The sequence below is a fragment of the Alosa pseudoharengus genome, unplaced genomic scaffold (assembly GCF_046254945.1).
Source record: "Alosa pseudoharengus isolate Yale_2024_CS ecotype anadromous, Long Island Sound unplaced genomic scaffold, YU_APseudo_1.1 YU_APseudo_1.1_scf_9, whole genome shotgun sequence".
Classification (NCBI taxonomy): domain Eukaryota; kingdom Metazoa; phylum Chordata; class Actinopteri; order Clupeiformes; family Clupeidae; genus Alosa; species Alosa pseudoharengus.
The window spans coordinates 22,890,346-22,907,451 of NW_027468881.1; the positions used below are offsets into that span (position 1 = coordinate 22,890,346).

The 17,106-nt window shown below is 46.2% G+C and overlaps 1 protein-coding gene across 11 annotated transcripts in view; it reads right to left on the reverse strand.

The window, feature by feature from the left end:
• Positions 1-17,106, reverse strand: part of anks1aa (ankyrin repeat and sterile alpha motif domain containing 1Aa) — a 106,701-nt gene that overhangs the window by 26,971 nt on the left and 62,624 nt on the right. For 4 of the 11 annotated variants that reach the window (XM_076275884.1, XM_076275891.1, XM_076275890.1 and 1 more), the window contains exons 15-17: positions 15,365-15,418; positions 12,796-12,865; positions 5,475-5,593 (exon numbers count right to left, since the gene is read on the reverse strand). In XM_076275884.1, the coding sequence (XP_076131999.1) occupies positions 5,475-5,593; positions 12,796-12,865; positions 15,365-15,418 (243 nt within the window). The remainder of the gene's footprint in view (positions 1-5,474; positions 5,594-12,795; positions 12,866-15,364; positions 15,419-17,106) is intronic. The other 7 variants (XM_076275894.1, XM_076275886.1, XM_076275895.1 and 4 more) reach the window with 4 other exon arrangements.

Below are 17,106 nucleotides of genomic sequence, written 5' to 3' on the forward strand. Positions count from 1 at the left end.
AGGGGTGTACTGCTCCTGAGGTTGTGAAAGGGCTGTGAATCGCGTTAGTTGAGTCGAACAGCATAATGAGGAGGTAGGAAATGCTATAAGGAACAAGTATTCTTCTGGTGCCCCATGAAATATTTAAGAAATATCACAAAAGAGGGAGTAACATAAAGGGGCATGATTTGGACACTGGCACCATGATATTGCGAAGGCCACACACACACACACACACGCACGCACACCCCCCCCCCCCCCTGTGCTGTATGTCTGAATACAAGGGCCAGATAGAAACATCAAAGTGAATAAAATACAAATGTGAATGACTGATCTTAACAGATGCTGTATTGTGTGTGTGTGTGTGTGTGTGCCAGGATTCTGTTGCTTCTCTGACTGATAGTTCAGATTTATGACTCCTAACCACCGCGCAAGCCATGAAAAGCCCAGAAAGCCACTCAGCCGAAGCAGTTGCGCTCGGCCTGCCTCAGCTCGGGCGGCAGCGACGACCTTCACGTGTCAGTGAAACCGAGAGAAGACAGAGAAGCAACTGAGCTGTGACTGGTGTCTCAGATCAAACAGAGAGGACCCAAGCAGGCAACACAACATCACTTCTCTCTCCCTCACCCAGATGCTACCACATTGTTAACCCTTAAAGGTGTGGCTTTTTGAACATTCTAACATCAGATTCCGTTCTGCAACAATTCAAGGTTCTCAAATTCTATGTTGAATTCAATGAACCCAGATATCCTTTCCCATCCGTTCATTTCCCAACATTTCCATCACACCGGTGTGACGGTACACATTTAAGGGTTAAAACCCTCTCTCACCATCTCTGGCCAATCCCGACACAGTTAGCACACCGCTCCAGCCTTAAGGGCCCACTCCGACAGAGCTGGTAATGCGATCGATAAACGCAGGTACGATTAGAGTGAATGTTCTAACTGCTCCAATGTTTGGTTGCACCGATGGTCTCAAATTAGAGAAAATCAGATGGGTAAGTAGAACTGCACTGCCACAACACACGCTCTAATTATGAGTGCAATCACAAATATACAGGGGAGAGAAAAAGGCATAAACTTATTTTCTCGTAATAACCCCGACCTGAGTGTGTGTGGGTGTATGTGTGTGTGTGTGTGTGTGTGTGTGTGTGTGTGTGTGTGTGCGCGCGCGCATGTTAGTATGTCTGTGTGTGAGGGGTGGAATGTGTATGAGTGTGTTTAATTTAGTATGTGAGTGTGTATAATTTAGTATGTGTGTGGTGTATATTAGATTGTGTGTGTTTGTGTGTGTGTGTGTGTGTGTGTGTGTGTGTGTGTGTGTGTGTGTGTGTGTGTGTGACTGAGAGCGGCTAAAGGGATTTGTCCTCGTCCAGGCTCACGGGCGTCTCTGATTTATCGCGCTCTTCTCCAGGTCTGACCAGCTGGGGCCCGAGGCTCCGCAATCATCCATCCTCATTACACACCGCCATAAAAACAACACCGGAGCGACACCAATGTACGGGGGAAATAAAAACATAAAAATAACAAGGATACGAAACAGCAAGAGCACCACACGCACACTTCAGGGGCTCGTTGGCCTGGCAACCGCATCAACACACTCACACAAAGCGCTTTCAGATATAATCTCCGGAGTATATGAGGAGGTTTGTCAAACGGAGGTCCTACCTTTCGGATGATTCAGATATGATGCTAACCTGCAGACCTTATACTGACCTTATACGGACCTATGTGTGAACGACATACACGCACATTACAGAATATCCGTGTGGTTGTCGAGTGAGGGGTGGGGGCTTGTAGAGTTCACAAGAGGCGAGATATGACTCAGAATATGGCCGCTGTCACAGCTGCTGTTTGTTTACAAAGTGTATGCATTATGTAGGCTAAAGAAGAAAAATCTATTGTGCGTAGGCTAATACTTGAAGTAGTCACGTAAGTGCGCACTTGAAATTGACCTACATGTGTGCTTCGAATAAACACATTTATCTGTTTTCAACGTTATGTAGCAGAATTACTTGGCTATGGAACCCCAAATCTGGTTTGCGTTGGAGAGCATGCACAAACTTTATGGTAGCCTACCAGCCAATTCAGTAGGCTAACTCAAGACTTCAAGGCCATCATATACAACGTTTTTAAGCAACAAACAAAATACGAACATAACAGTGAAGTGGTTCGTTTTTTCATCGTTTATTTTTCCAAAAGCATCCTCTCCCCATGTGTCTATTGCATTTACGTAAGGAGCTTGGAACAAAGTTGGGTTTTCGTCGTTTTCATTTTCTCCAGGCATATTTATGCTCAACAAATATCATCGAGCTCAGCAGTGGTCATGAGAAGGCGATCAATTAACAGAAAACCGACCGTGTTGGCTAACAATTTATTAAATACTCCTGTTATTGTCGTCAACGACGTTGCTGTAGGCTACTGCCTTTTCAGCGCCTTCTGCTTATGATTTGGTCTTTTGAATTTCATTTGGCCTTGCGATGCAGTTGTAGGCTACATAAACGTGTCTTGCCGTTCCCTTCATGTGTTCTATCACAATGCTGTCTGCCCTCATGGACAGTAGCTCCGTGATGTCTGCATCTTTCCAGGTCGGAGATATTCTGGACAGCACTATGCCACTCCATCATAACACTGGCCGACATGCCCTCTGAAGGTGTTCTACGCTTCGTTCAGACACAGTACATTTACATAATGTCCGGAGGAAATACTAGGGGGGGGGGGGGGGTGGAGTAGTAGAACAGCACTTACACACACACACACACACACACACACACACACACACACTCACACTCACACTCACACTCACACTCACACTCACACGTTGTGTCCGCTAAAAATACAATACTCTGATTACCACCTGAGCAGCTGGAGCAATTGGGCCAACAATCATCCACTGGGGACACTAGAGAACAAGCTCCCCGCAATCAGGCAGCTTCAGCAGGGAGCCTCAGAGCAGCACCACCACCACCTCCCCCGCAGCGGAGGAGCCGGAGGGGCATTTGCGCTATCAAAGCTGGAACAAAGTCCTGCGGAGTAGCATGCTGATCCACTGTGTTCAGGACACTGAACAGGTGGCTGCATATTGAGACTCAGGGCCTGGCTGAGTTGGGTTGGGTTAGGGAGCCGCAGTGGCACGCGGTGTTCTGTTACTCTGGCGCGAAGTCGCCTGATTAAAAGAATCGATTGGGTTTTCGGGAGAGCTGCCAAATTGCTTGGGCCTTAGTGTGAGGTAGATAAGAGTGTCCACGAGAACACAAAAAACAACACAAGCAAACCTGCTCACACACTGCAGCTGCCCTGGGGGTGGAGTGTGTGGCCATTTCTGGGATGAGTGCATGTATGTGTGTATGTGTGTGTGTACGGTATGTGTTGATCTTGTTTGAAGGCTGCTCTATGGAGCAGTAAGGGTTGTTCTCACAGCAGGGCAGAAAAATGCCTGGTCATCTCTCTCTCTCTCTCCCCTCCCTTACCTCTCTCTCTCTTTCCTGTCCCCTCTGTCTCTCTCTCTCTCTACCCCCCTTTCTCTCTCTCTCTTTGTTTCAGCTGCCTGACCTGCTTGTGGCCTTTACCGCTTGCCCACTGCTTTGTTGTGGCAGCGGAACATTTTCTTGGCAGCAGTTCCTTTGCGACAGCAGCATCCTTGTATCCTCACTTAAACATAACGTAAGCCCTGCTTACATTCCTCACACTCACACACTGTGGAAAACCGAGTGCCTCCTGGCTCCAGTATGAGGTGCGTATAGTAGTTCATTGGAAGGCAAACAGATTGCAATCTGTAGATGCCTCCTAATTGGTAAATATATCTGGATGGTGTTGAAGTTTTAACTCATCCATCCAAAGTAGTATCACTTAGATAGATTTAGATTTAACAGAAATGCACTTGTTTAAGATTGAAGGATAGAGATAGCGATAGAGAGAGAGGGGTGTATTAGTGTTTGTGGGGGTATGCAGATTTTGGTGCCAAGGGACACACTGTTGCTTTTAATCATGCGAGACCTTGAGGAGGTGTTGACTTTCTTCCATTTAACTTTATCAACAGATATATTAAGAAATAATACTGCCTTGCTCAAGAAGGCAGAACATTATGAGATGGATACTTATACTACAATGCCAAACAATCCTCTCTGTCTCACTCTCTGCAGTTTATGTGCTTAAAAAATGTAGCTTTTCTTGTTTTTAAGGTTCAATGTGACGAAATATTATTTTATGGTAGCCATTCCTAAGCATGCCTTAAGAAAAGCAAGTATTTTAATGGTGTTTAACACAATAACTACTTTTCAACCCTCATCATTTTACATGTGTGATTACTTGCACTGTTAGGATGACCTCTAAATTTGACTTTAACAACATCAGTCAAAGAAGCCAAATCACGTTTTTCAAGTGAGCTTTCACAATTTGCAATACAGCATGAACTGCGACCAAATCCTCCTTACTGCGTAAATTTTCGCATGTATATTTTGCGGGTTAAGCCATTAGTCATGGTTAACATTGAGTTTTTTTTTTTTACAATCAGCTGAAGATGAGTCCTAAAATAGAGCGCCGTTTTCATCCGTAGGCGCGGCCCGTTTAGTGCTTTCCCCTTGAGGGGCCCGCACAGCTGACGAGTGGCAGAACGAACGTCCATTTGCAATCTAATTTCACAGCGCAGGGTAGGGGATGTGGATTTGGGAAGGAACGAGGACTTGGGATTGGTCTGAACCCTTAACTGGATCTCGGGGAATCTTTAAATGAATGGGAGCCCTCGAGTGGAGGCTAATAGGATGTGCTTAAATCTGAGCGGCTGACGCTTTAATACTCAGATCAGGATAGGATCACTGAAGGAGCCTGGGCTTTTGTTCCTGCAGCCCGGGAGCTGGAGGGAAAACAATAAATGGGAAAAAGATGGCTAAGATGGATCGGTCAACTAGAGTTTGGACAAGAATAGCCAGCGAGATTGAGATGGTATGATTGTGTTTGTTTGTGTGTGTGTGTGTGTGTGAGTGAGTGTGTGTGTGTGAGAGGGAAAGGGAGAGAAGATGTGCGATAGAGAAAAGAAAGATGGATTTGAACAGGAATTTGAAGACCAAGGGGCACGGAAAAGATGAGTTCCTATGGCCATATAAATGGGTCAGGACAGGATGGACATGCCTTATTGATATGTGGGACAGAATGCAAACAGGCAAACATCACCACCAGAGATGGACCCTCAGCTAGTCAGGAGCTACAGATGGAGCTCAACTCCACTGCATGCTAGTCATTGCAATATGAATCCTTAGTGTGTCTACTTTTTGTTTTCCTATCTAATGTAAAAGGTTCGATTTTTTCATATGGGGCCTCAACGGGGCCTCAAACTCATCACTGTCAAATGCAACTGTGCTCTTCAACTCAACATATCCCTGACCCTTCCTCCCTCCCACCCACGCACACATACTCAAACAACAACAGCAACACTTAATATCTATATAATCTATACATAATAAATACAGACAAAAACACACACAGACACAAGTCACTCACCATGTAGTGGAGGTCATCGAAGCCGTTGAGCAGCAGCTTGCTCTCGTACTGGGGTAGGCCCACATGCTCCAGCCAGTCGCCCACGGGTTGGTCCAGCAGCCGCCCGCCGGCGCCACCTGCTGACAGAGGGAAGCGCTTGAGCAACGAGAAGCCATTGAGCCGGTAGCAGCGGCACTCCGAGGATGACACGTGGCACTGCCACATCATCCTCGGCCAGCAGTGCCGCGCGCACCAGCACCAGGAGGGCAGCGGAGACAGCGTCCCGGTCCAGTCAGGGTGTGGAGGCGGCGCCCGCGCGAACTCGGCGGAGGCTCGACCACCACGGTGGAGGAAACAAAAAAAAAAAATCAACTCAGGCCACGACACCTGAAGTCAAAGTGTGTGTGTGTATGTGGGTGTGTGTGTGTGTGTGCGTGTGCGTGCTCCACAGTTGTTCACCCAGTTAGAGATAAAACTATGGGTCTGCAAGCCACATCATTTGTGGGAGTTTTTAATCTGGGCTCAGTTTAAAAGGCTACAAAGTGCGCACATGGTGCGCTTCGGAAGACAATCCGCAGGTCACGAGCACACGAGAGATCACCACAACCCTCGAAGAGAGAGATAAAGAAGAGAGGAAACTTCTGAGGAGGACAGAGAAGTTAAAGGGGCGACTTGTTTAGCGGCTGCTTTGAATGTGGAGTGTGCGGCTGCTCTCCTTGCAATATGCAACACTTGCAGATCCACACTCCAGCCCATTGGCTTTGGTCCTTAATGAGGCAGAACACTGCAGTGCAAAGGAAACAGGGAGAGAGAGAGAGAGAGAGAGAGAGAGGGAGAGAGAGGGAGTGAGAGTGATAGAGTGAAAGAGGGGGAAAAGAGAGAGGGAGGAGAGGAAAAGATTGTCTGGCCTCTCTTGGGGAGTTGATCTGAGGCAATAGAAGCCCGGAGGAAGGAGCATAAGATGAGAGATAATTAAGATTACAAATCCTGCTCGGTTTTTCCAACGCAGCTCCGAAGAAAAAACAAAAAACAAAAAAGCATCCCACAAGACTCCAATCAGAGCAATCATCCATCCAAGTCACATGACCACGCGCCAGAGGAGAGAAGACGTGATGCTACACGTGGAATCCTGGTGGTCGTGCTAAACAAAAGACACAGAAGAAACTGATAATTACCGACCTCAATTGACTCTGGTAATTAAGCAGCACTTCAACAAGAAGCCAGTGATAACTTAGTCTCTCATTAAAGATCTGTGATGGAGTAAGTAGCAAAGTTGCCTGTGCAATCTCATTGTATCCACTGTTGCCCTATCAGAAGAGTGTCTAACAAAAGTTTTATTACAAATGCAGGATGGCACAGAGTTGGTTTAATCCTCGCAGTCTGTCAAAACGCTTACAAGACATGCCTTTGATAAATTCATTTAATCATTGCTGGGGATCAAAGCAGCCTGGCAATGAGATAGCAAATAGTTGAGGAGGGGGAAAAAATAATAAGTGCCTTCCGTCTCAAGGCTTTGAACTGTTGATTTAGACTCATATTAAATATTTTAGTCTAACAGAGTTGAGTAGTTCTGAGACAGAGAGCATTAAAATTTATATGAAAAAAAAAGACCCACAAACTGGAAGGCATCCAGCAGCCTTTGATTAATTAACTTCCCAAATGCCAATCCGAATGTTTTTTTGTATCCTCTTAATTTGTAGTTGTATGCAGTCCTACCCCGTGGCTATATCCGGAGACAAAAAATTACATCAAGAGGTTGATGAAATAGAATCCGTCTTTTTCCATCTCCACTTCATAAAAGAGGAAGGCAAAATAAAGCAGGATGCTGTTGGTAGTCAGGTTCCCGCTGAGGTATCCCACTGCGATGCTCCCGGCAAACACTCCAAAGCTCCTCCAGCTCCACAAGGTGATTCAGAGATGCTACCTCTCATGCGGCTCAGCTGTTTCCCTGCATCCCTCGTGAGTGTATGTGTGTGTGTGTGTGCTGGCCGGGTAGACACTCCTGAGGATGTGTGTGTTGTTCAGAAGCCCCGCGCCAAGGTTGCTGGTGGAGGAAGTGCACACATAATCCTGCAGCGGGGTGTGCAGAGAGAGCACTGGTGTCCTTTCGCTGTCCTGGGTGATTCTGCCTGCTGCTTCCCTGCAATCAGCCTCCTCTGTCTCACTCCCTCTCCCTCTACTGCCCACCCTCCTCCCTGCCCTCCATCTCTCTTGTTCCCTCCCCCTTGTTCATTCCCCCCACCCTTTCTCCCTCATACCCTCTCTCTGTCCCGTTTCTCTCTCTCTGAAACTGCAGGGCTGCTGCTTATTGTTTGAAGAATCAAGCTGTCATTCTGCTCTCTCTGAAGTGGGGCAACATTTGAAGCGTGGCCGATTCCTCTCTCTCTCTCTCTCTCTCTCTCTCTCTCTCTCTCTCTCTCTCTCTCTCTCTCTCTCTCTCTCTCTCTCTCTCTCTCTCTCTCTCTCTCTCTCTCTCCTCTCTCCTCTCTCTCTCTCTCTCTCTCTCTCCTCTCTCTCTCTCTCTCTCTCTCTCTCTCTCTCTCCTCTCCTCTCCTCTCCTCTCCTCTCCTCTCCTCTCCTCTCCTCTCCTTTTTTTCTCCATACATATCTCTTTCCCATCCTCCTTACGAGCTCATTATGAAAAAAGCACTCAACAGCATGTGCATACTGAGAGAGAGAGATAGAGAGACAGAGAGAGAGAGAAAGAGAGATAAAGAGAGAGGCAGAAGAGAAGAGAGGCAGGAGAGAGAGAAGGAGAGAATGAGAGAGAGAGAGAGAGAGAGATAGAGAGAGAGAGAGAGAGCTGTGTTGACCAGATGGGGCGAGCGGGCGAGGGAGATCAGAGAGCGCTAGTTATTATTGACTCTCCCTCCCCAGACCAAAGCAATCAACGGCAACTTCAATCTATACATATCCACAACCGAGAGCTTTTAACGGGCACCAGCACTCAGCACATGGCATTCAAAAGCTCTGCAGTCAGAGAGAGCAAGCGTCTATTGAAAAAGCCCACAGGGGCCAAGCATGAGTGCCCGGGCGATTAACTGCAATTTCGGCAAACAATGGTCAAACAAAACAACGCAATGAGTTCACTGCAGTGGACTCGCCCTCTCTGATTCCAAAGTTTTTAAACCGAATAAAATAATTTAAAAATCTTCCCCTGACACACGAGCGTGTTAATATTTAAACATCCTGTATCACACACAAACACACAGCGCTGGATGGACCTGAATCAAGCAGTGATGTGTACAGCGGAAGACGTCCAAGTTCATGAGGCAATTAAGAGCAATCACATCATGGACATGTAGTCTTAAGTCAGTAAACAAATATCGAGCATGGAGATGGTTCACCATAATGCTGAGAAAGCATGGTGCTCAGCAAGCCAAAATTTTCTCTCTTGCAACTCAAATACAAAGTTCCAAAATCCTTACTTTACTGCTGATATAGTCATAAAAGGAAGATGCACTTTGATGCAGTTTTTTTTTATCTTCCTCTATGCATCTTTTTTTTTTTTATCTTCCTCTATGCATCACCAATATAAATCAGCAATCATTCACTGTCTAGACAAAACAAATTTACTGCTTCAGACGGCGTGATGCACACAAACAAGAAAAACGATCGGTAAGGGAGGGCCTTATGTGATGTGGCACTTCTTCAGGTTGTTGTGATTTGAGGTGCGGAGTGCGTTGTGCGCAGGGGATGTTTTCCCCACATTAGCCTCTCAGCATTTGCAAAACTGTGATAATTTGCGGGTTCGGCCGAATTTTGTGCTCTGGGTCAGCCTGCCTCTAACGCTGTCTTCAGTGGGCCTTTAAGGCTGCTTTGAGAAACAGAGGGCATGTTGCATATTACTGTAGTATTGGACCATCAACTGTCAGACAGGCATGGAAATGTCTAGACTCAGTGGAGATCGGGAGCTCCAAGGCTGAATAGCACTGAGAATAGCTGGGGGAAGACCGAAAGGAGGAATTAATTGGGACTGATGAGAGGTGTTCTCAGAGGGGGTAGATAGATATTACTCTCTCATGATGTCAGCAGCTGCTTACTCATCTCAGCAGAGGCATGAGAGAGATGGACAACAATGGACTTACCTTTGCCTACCTATACCTTATCGTTTCTTCAAGTAACAAATCTATCTTTAAACAGATGCAAAAATAGACTAGAGCTAGACAAATAGGTTTGGATAGCAGCCAAACAGTGAGAGAGAGAGAGATAGAGACCCAGTCAGGTGTGTGGGATTGCTGCTTTACAAACAGGGACGTTCGTCAAACTGGGGTGGCTACAACCGGGCAGGGAAGGAGGCCAAGAAAAGATGGCATTCCTTACATTACATTACATTACATTTGGCTGATGCATTTTTAGCCAAAGCGACTAACAACATGGTAAACAGTTTAAGTTTTAGAGCAATTCTCAACAATATTAGGACAATTTAAAAACATTAGAGTACAGTAAGAATAAGTGCATCAGTGAGTGCTGTTTTTAACATTTAGGTGTCAGTTTAAGACGGCTGGTGAGTGCTAGGATCAGCAAGACTTGTTGTAAGTGTTGCTATGAGAGGAGATGTTCTCTAACGATTTCTATTATTTATCGGAAGTGGTTATTACAGCTGAAACACCATCATCGATTTAACCCCCTCAAGGGCACTTTAGCCGTTCCCACTGGTCGGGGATTGAACCAGCAACCCTTCGGTTCCAAGCCTGAAGCCCTAACCAGTAGGCCACGACTAGGCAGACACACCCCTGTAGTCTGGACAGTCCATGAGGACTTGGTTCTATGTGTATGTGGGCCAAACATACCTACTCTATATAGGTCAAAGAGACTGCTGGAAAAGGGTGTCATGTCACTGGGGTACTACAACAGGCTTGAGAAGTCTCAGATGGGGAGGGAAAGGTATAGATATAATGAGAAGCAGCCAACTTCAAAGCTACAAAGAACAAAAAAAAAACCCTGCCAAATGTAATCTGTGCTATTAAAATGGACGTGCCAATGTATATACAGTAGAATTAAACCAAGACAGGGGAAAAAAGCTTGCTGTTGAAATTGAGCACATAGATCCTCCAAAAAAAACTAATTTACTGCCGCTCTGCCCCGCTTAAGCTGATTACCCAGATCAGTCGAAGAGAGAACCAGGCGGAACAGATCCCAGACTCCTGCCTGATGTGCCACCATATACCACCATGTGCCCTATATACACAAACTCTCTCTCTCACACACACACACACACTTTCTCACTCACTCACTCAGACACACACATCCCAATGCTGTGTGCCTCTTGGCCGACAAGTCTTGAACTCAATCTTTCTATGGAAATGAATGTGGAACGGAACCTCCAGCTATGTGTGCACATGGTGCCTGGCTGCAGCGGGGAGAGGGAGACGACTTCACATGGAGCCCACCGCTCCTAATTTCACGGCCCGAAGTGAGCAAAGTGCCTGATGAACCTTGGCAAGCTATTTGATGGAAATGCACAAGTGGTTGAATCCTAGCAGCAGCAGGACTATGTGCATTATATTGAACCCCATATCCCATAATGATGTGACCGCTATCATATTCAGAGGTAGCGTGATCACTGTACAGGATTTCTGTGGGAAACTGCAGGAAGTCCCGTTTGACAGGCATTTGCATATAAAGTGAGTTTGATGGCAGAAGGCCCATGTGTCTAACAGAAATCTGTAGGAATCAAACATATAGACCTCATGTTGATAGCAACATCATACTACTACTGTAGACCTTCACTCGTTTTAAGTAAAGGCATCAGAAGTAGCAGCTCACATCAGCTTAGCTGTTAAGCAAAGACATGGCAAGTGACAGTTACAGTCGCGTCTCATGTGGTCTGCCTGGACAAAATGATGACAGTCCCCATATTCAGAGTGACAGACCACACTCTCGATCCTTCTCTCGAAATAGGGTTTGCCTAACCTCATAGACATTGATCACTGCCGCGAATTAAATTGTAAAAGCTCGCTCGACACATCCACTGACTTTAACCTCTTTGTCCTTGAGCAAAGCTACAGTACTACAATTGGCCCAGTAATTGCCCCTCGCATTGGTATCCTATTAAAAAACATTCAAACCTGAAACGGCCTCCGCTCCAGACCCTCTGTGTCACATGTGTGAGTGCCTCCGTTATCACGCTCATCTCATCGCCCTCCGGCCCCCAGGCAGCAGGGGTCCATCAGGAGGGTGTTCCGTTTCACCACTTACCGACTGGCCATTACACGTCCAGCGGAGCACAACTCCTGGTCTGGCGTCCGACAGGGAGGCTACACCGAGTCCGCAACTGAAGCGCTCCGTTCGCGTAGCACGTAGCAGCCGGTTGTATGTATATATTTTTTTTTTCCCAAACGCACAGTACGTGCTGCTATCCCATCTGGTGCAGCCAGTTCCATTGATGATCGTGGAAGCTAATTGATGCAGCAGATGCTAGGAAACGGAGCGCCTCAGTTACACGCCGGTACCGGAGGCCACAGACATCGCTTTTTCCACCAACGCAGCTCCAACGCTGGTTTGGAGTCAGTGCCAAATCTCAAACCAGTTTTTTCTTTTCTTTCGAAACTGATTGCAGCTCAGCAAGGCTGGGGAGAGAAAGGGAGAGAGCTCTGGGAGGATGTCATGACTCTGCGTGTTTACCAAAGCAGCAGCAGCCTGAGACACACAGGTGCACAGCGGATGCATTTTAAATAGGTCTCATCAGGGCCGTCTGAGTTTTTTAGCAAGCGCTCGTGTCGACTGTGACGATAGACACTTCTGCGCCTCCAAAACTGATTCATCCGAATTTAGAAACATGTCAGGCTTCAGGGCTTGAAGAAGAACTTACGATGTCTTTGATGGCAGGTTTTTGTTTGAATGAAGTATCATACATACACTAAGTCAACAATAAACAAACACACACACACACACACACACATAAGATTGAAACGCGAGAGCCCTTGTGCACAGGATGCAGATACACACCCAGCACATGGCACGCTGGAGCATTAGCAGGATTATGTCTCCTGGCACCAGGGATGGTGTGTCAGTAAACATCAACACCAAAAGGGACCTCAGTCGCTCAAGTCTCTCACAAGAGACCTCTCCACCTCAAGCACTGGGTGACCAAGAGCAGCTTTCAACCCGCAGCTGCAACTGTCGGTGTGTGTGAGAGGGTTGCAAGCCTGTCGGTGTGTGTGAGAGGGTTGCAAGCCTGTCAGTGTGTGTGAGAGGGTTGCAAGCCTGTCAGTGTGTGTGAGAGGGCTGCAACCCTGTCAGGGTGTGTCAGAGGGTTGGACCCTGTCCGGGTGTGTGAGAGGGCCGGACACGTGTTTGTGTGAAAATGTGTTGAGGCGGAGCGTGAGAGGAGCCTTACCTGAGGCGGTGTACTGCTGGTCTCGGGAGAAGTCGATGCCAGCGCCAATCAGCGTCATGATCTTCTCAATCTGAAGGTTTGGAGGAAGAGAGGAAAGGAGAGGAGAGGAGAGAGGAGAGGAGGGGAGAAGCAAGAGTGGTAGGTCAGGTCATGTAGAGTATCACAACTCTAAAAATGATTCAGCAACATCACAAACACTGGAATCACTACAAATGCTGCTAAAAATCTTTGTTACGGCACAGAGAGAAGACAGACAGGAAGCGAGCGAGAGAGAGATGGGGTGGGACCGGGAAATGATCCGGGTCAGACTTGAACCCGTGTCCCTGAGGCACATGGACCTAAACAAGGTACGGCGCTGTAGGGCGCCACAGCACCCCGACATATAGATTCTAACATATAGAATATTCAGATGGTCAGGGCTTGAAGGAAGGGAAAATTCTATGCCTGAAGTTATCAGAAATGCTAAAAGGTGTAAGGTACATAATTATCTATTTTCAAATTTAAACAGCCTGGCCCACCCCTGAATTCCAGCACAGTGCCTGAGAACTGAAAGGCCTGTCAGGAGTCTACATTATGGTGATCTGATTATGCCATCTCATATTGAAGTGCATTATGATTCTATAGACAAAACAGATGGTTATCGTATGGGTGGCAGGCAGAGTGATTTACTGGATCCTTTTAGACAAAGAAACATGACTGGCGAGATCACATTGGTTGTTTTTATTGATTGAAGTGTGAATATTTGAACAGGACACCCATTCATCATGAAGGCGGAGCACTGACAGTAAACACAGGCTGCAATAAAGATATAATTGGATTTCTGGACCTTTGGGGTTTCTGGAGTACGATTCCCAACAAGGCTGTAATGTCATTACAACAGGTAACACACCCATGCAGACCCCCACAAGGCAAACCTGAGGAAGACCATGGACACCAAAAGGCCTCTTCGCAACATGCCCTTAAGCAGAAATAATATTACACCATGTGGTGATAAATCTCACATTCATTCCCATGCGTATTTGCACAAACATCCATTGACACATCCACAGACAGGGGGGGGGGGGTGGTACATCTAATATCAAGCCTTCTGTGAACATACATACTACAGGATGTAGTGCCGGCCCATCTCATGGGGCTTGGTCTTAAATCAGAGTAGGAGCACAAAGGGCTAACATGTGATCCAGAACAGAGGGAGATGGGTTAAGAAAGTTGTGAGGTTTGTCACGGCAAACTGGAATTATGGAAATCTCCTCTGTCATACCAGACGTTCCTAAGAGACAGCTTTTAATAAGATCAGGCGAGAATGTGTAGCCTTCTAAACACAGAATGATTGACATTTCAATATTCTACTGCCCCACAGAAATAATCTGTGGAACAGTGATAATGAGACCCCTCTGGGCCTGAGTAATTTAGTGGCGTCTTTATGTAATCCAGGTCCATTGATGAGGATGGGAATAAAATACATTTGTGTTTTCCTTTTTCTATGGCAACCGTAAAGAAATGTATGGCAGAACCTCTGTTGGTGTCTCTGTTAGTGATCATATAGTATAGAATATTCACAATTAAGTCTACAATGCCTGATAAAAATGAGATATTATCTTTATAAATATTGGAAAAACCAAAGACAAGGACGAACACAAATAAAGGAAGATAATGTACTCCATCTCTAACTTTGTGGTAGAAGTTGTAGGAGTGTAACTATTTGCCCTTAGGTCAACACAATCCTGACAAAAAAAAAAAAATAAATAAAAAAATAAAAAAATCAACCTCAGAAATAAATTTTCAATCTGAAAAAAATCAGGTCCATCTTCGAGGCAACACTTTCAACTTCTGATCCGTCTCGAGATGAGCGGTGTCGCTACAGAATAAAAGAGTGGCCGTTATGAATAAGAAAGGCCAGATGAAAAGAGAGAAACACGACAGACGATGAACAAGGCACGTCCCGGTGGACGTGGAGATTAGCGCGCACAAGCTTCTGGTGAAGAAGCTTAGCAGGACACAACAGAGAGAGACAGAGCGAGAGATAGATAGAGAGAGAGAGATAGAGAGAGAGAGATAGAGAGAAAGACAGACCATGCCAGAGAGCCACACCAGTGCATCCCACTGGCAGCTCGTTAACAGAGAAAAGGCAACCAGACACCTCTACTCACTACAATCCTTCATCCCGCCAACATGAACCAAAAAGAGCACATCCACCATCCCCTCTCCTCTTTACCCAACTCTTCAGGTGATAATAAACAGGACAATTTTGAGCAATGTTGGTAGGCGGGTTCCTAGTGTTCTGACTGGATTATCGTGTCCCACATCACAATGGGTGATTATATTTGGCTGATTAAATTATTCTAAATAAATATTTGTTGGTATCGGAATCAATGGGAAATCATCATCATCAGTCAGCAACACCGACCAGCAACATCACTCAAAAAAGTTGCCCTGTGAATCATCCCCTTAACTTTACCCATTCCCAGAGAATGTAGGCAATCTTCACTGTGTTAGCCTAGAGCAGGGGAAATGAGAGGAGGAGGAGAAGGAGGAACAGGAGGTGGTGTTTAAAGGGAGGAGCTCTTACACTGTGACAGGACTGAGACCTCCTGGGCTTTGCGCTGGAAGACATCAGAGTCTGCTGAGGAGAAAAAGTAATTTAACATTGCGACGGCTGCTGCTGCATCCTTCTTTTCGTTACACACACACACACACACAACACACACACACACACACACACACTCTCACACACACACACACACACACACACACACACACACACACACACACACACACACACACACATCAACAGCCATTCACAACAGATATAAAATGTGTCATATCTGGGTGTAAAATTCCGGTCAATCCCTACACACAACAAAGGCATAGTAGATGTCTAGTTTGGAAAAATGCATGTATTTGGACAGGAACATGCCCTGAAAGAGTACAGGGCTCTGCCTGAGCATTTCATACAAGAGGCCAAGAGAATTCAACAGGAACTGCTTCTTTACACACATCCCTCTGCATACAGCAAACCCAATCCACAGGACCAGAATGTGAAGCATCTTTGAAGAGGCACTTTCTTTATTCACCATTGAGCTCCCGGAGTTAATCCTGATTACTTCCTGGTATGCTACCCCAAATTTCAGTGAAATAAGTTAAATGATGATGGGGGTGGAGTGGGATGGGTGGGTGGGGGGTGGGTGTCTCTGTGGTACCCTGTCTAATTCCTGTTTCTACCTCTCTTTCTACCTTCCTCCATCGGTTCAGTCTCTGAGCGCCTTCGTTGGAGATGAATCAGGAGGAGCATGACTCATCGTTTTTTTTTTCTCCTTAAGACTCCCCGGATGACAACTCCATCAGTGAGACACAACCTCTGTAATTATCATCTAAAGAGTTCCGTAGCTCCGGCGCTCAGCTGAGAGATACTTCAATATCGAAACATAATGACTGCTGCTAGAAATCTTCCTTTTAAACTACCGATGACCTGGTGCGTAGGTTCTAAGGTTTTTATTTTTAAATGGGCTCCAAAATATGGATGGGCGTGCGTTCCTTAAAAGCTTCTCTTAACCAAGCCCGGCGAGGAGCCTCCTATACAAAAGATATTCCATTTAGAAGTTTCTCAGCGAGTTGCGTCAGTTAATCATTCAGAGATTATAAAACCAGGGATATCAGAAGTCTGGCTACCAGGTGTCAGTCAAACGTAACACCACAAGCTTCTGCAGAGCACGGAGAGAATAGAGTGGAGAGGTCTGTACTGAGACTTCTGGCTAACTGTGGGCAGCCGTGGCCTACTGGTTAGCGCTTCGGACTTGTAACCGGAGGGTTGCCGGTTCGAACCCCGACCAGTAGGCACGGCTGAAGTGCCCTTGAGCAAGGCACCTAACCCTTTACTGCTTCCCTAACGCCACTGTTGTTGCAGGCAGCTCACTGCGCCGGGATTAGTGTGTGCTTCACCTCACTGTGTGCTGAGTGTGTTTCACTAATTCACGGATTGGGATAAATGCAGAGACCAAATTTCCCTCACGGGATCAAAAGAGTATATATACTTATACTTATATACGCTAACTTGATTAAAACTTCTTGCATATTGCACTTTTTAACCCCACTTCAAAAACAGTAATTTAAATTGGAGCGTTCCGTGTTCAGTTCCACGGTATTCAGCGGTACTCCCTCAGGGGCCCATTACCATACTGTTGTTGTCACTGCTGGAATATGAAAACAGCACACTGTCCTTTAAAGCGCAATTATTTGTCTCAAATGACAAGTGGCTAACAAGGCGGAACAAGGCAAAATCCCACTTTTCTAATAGATACACGCAGGTGTCTG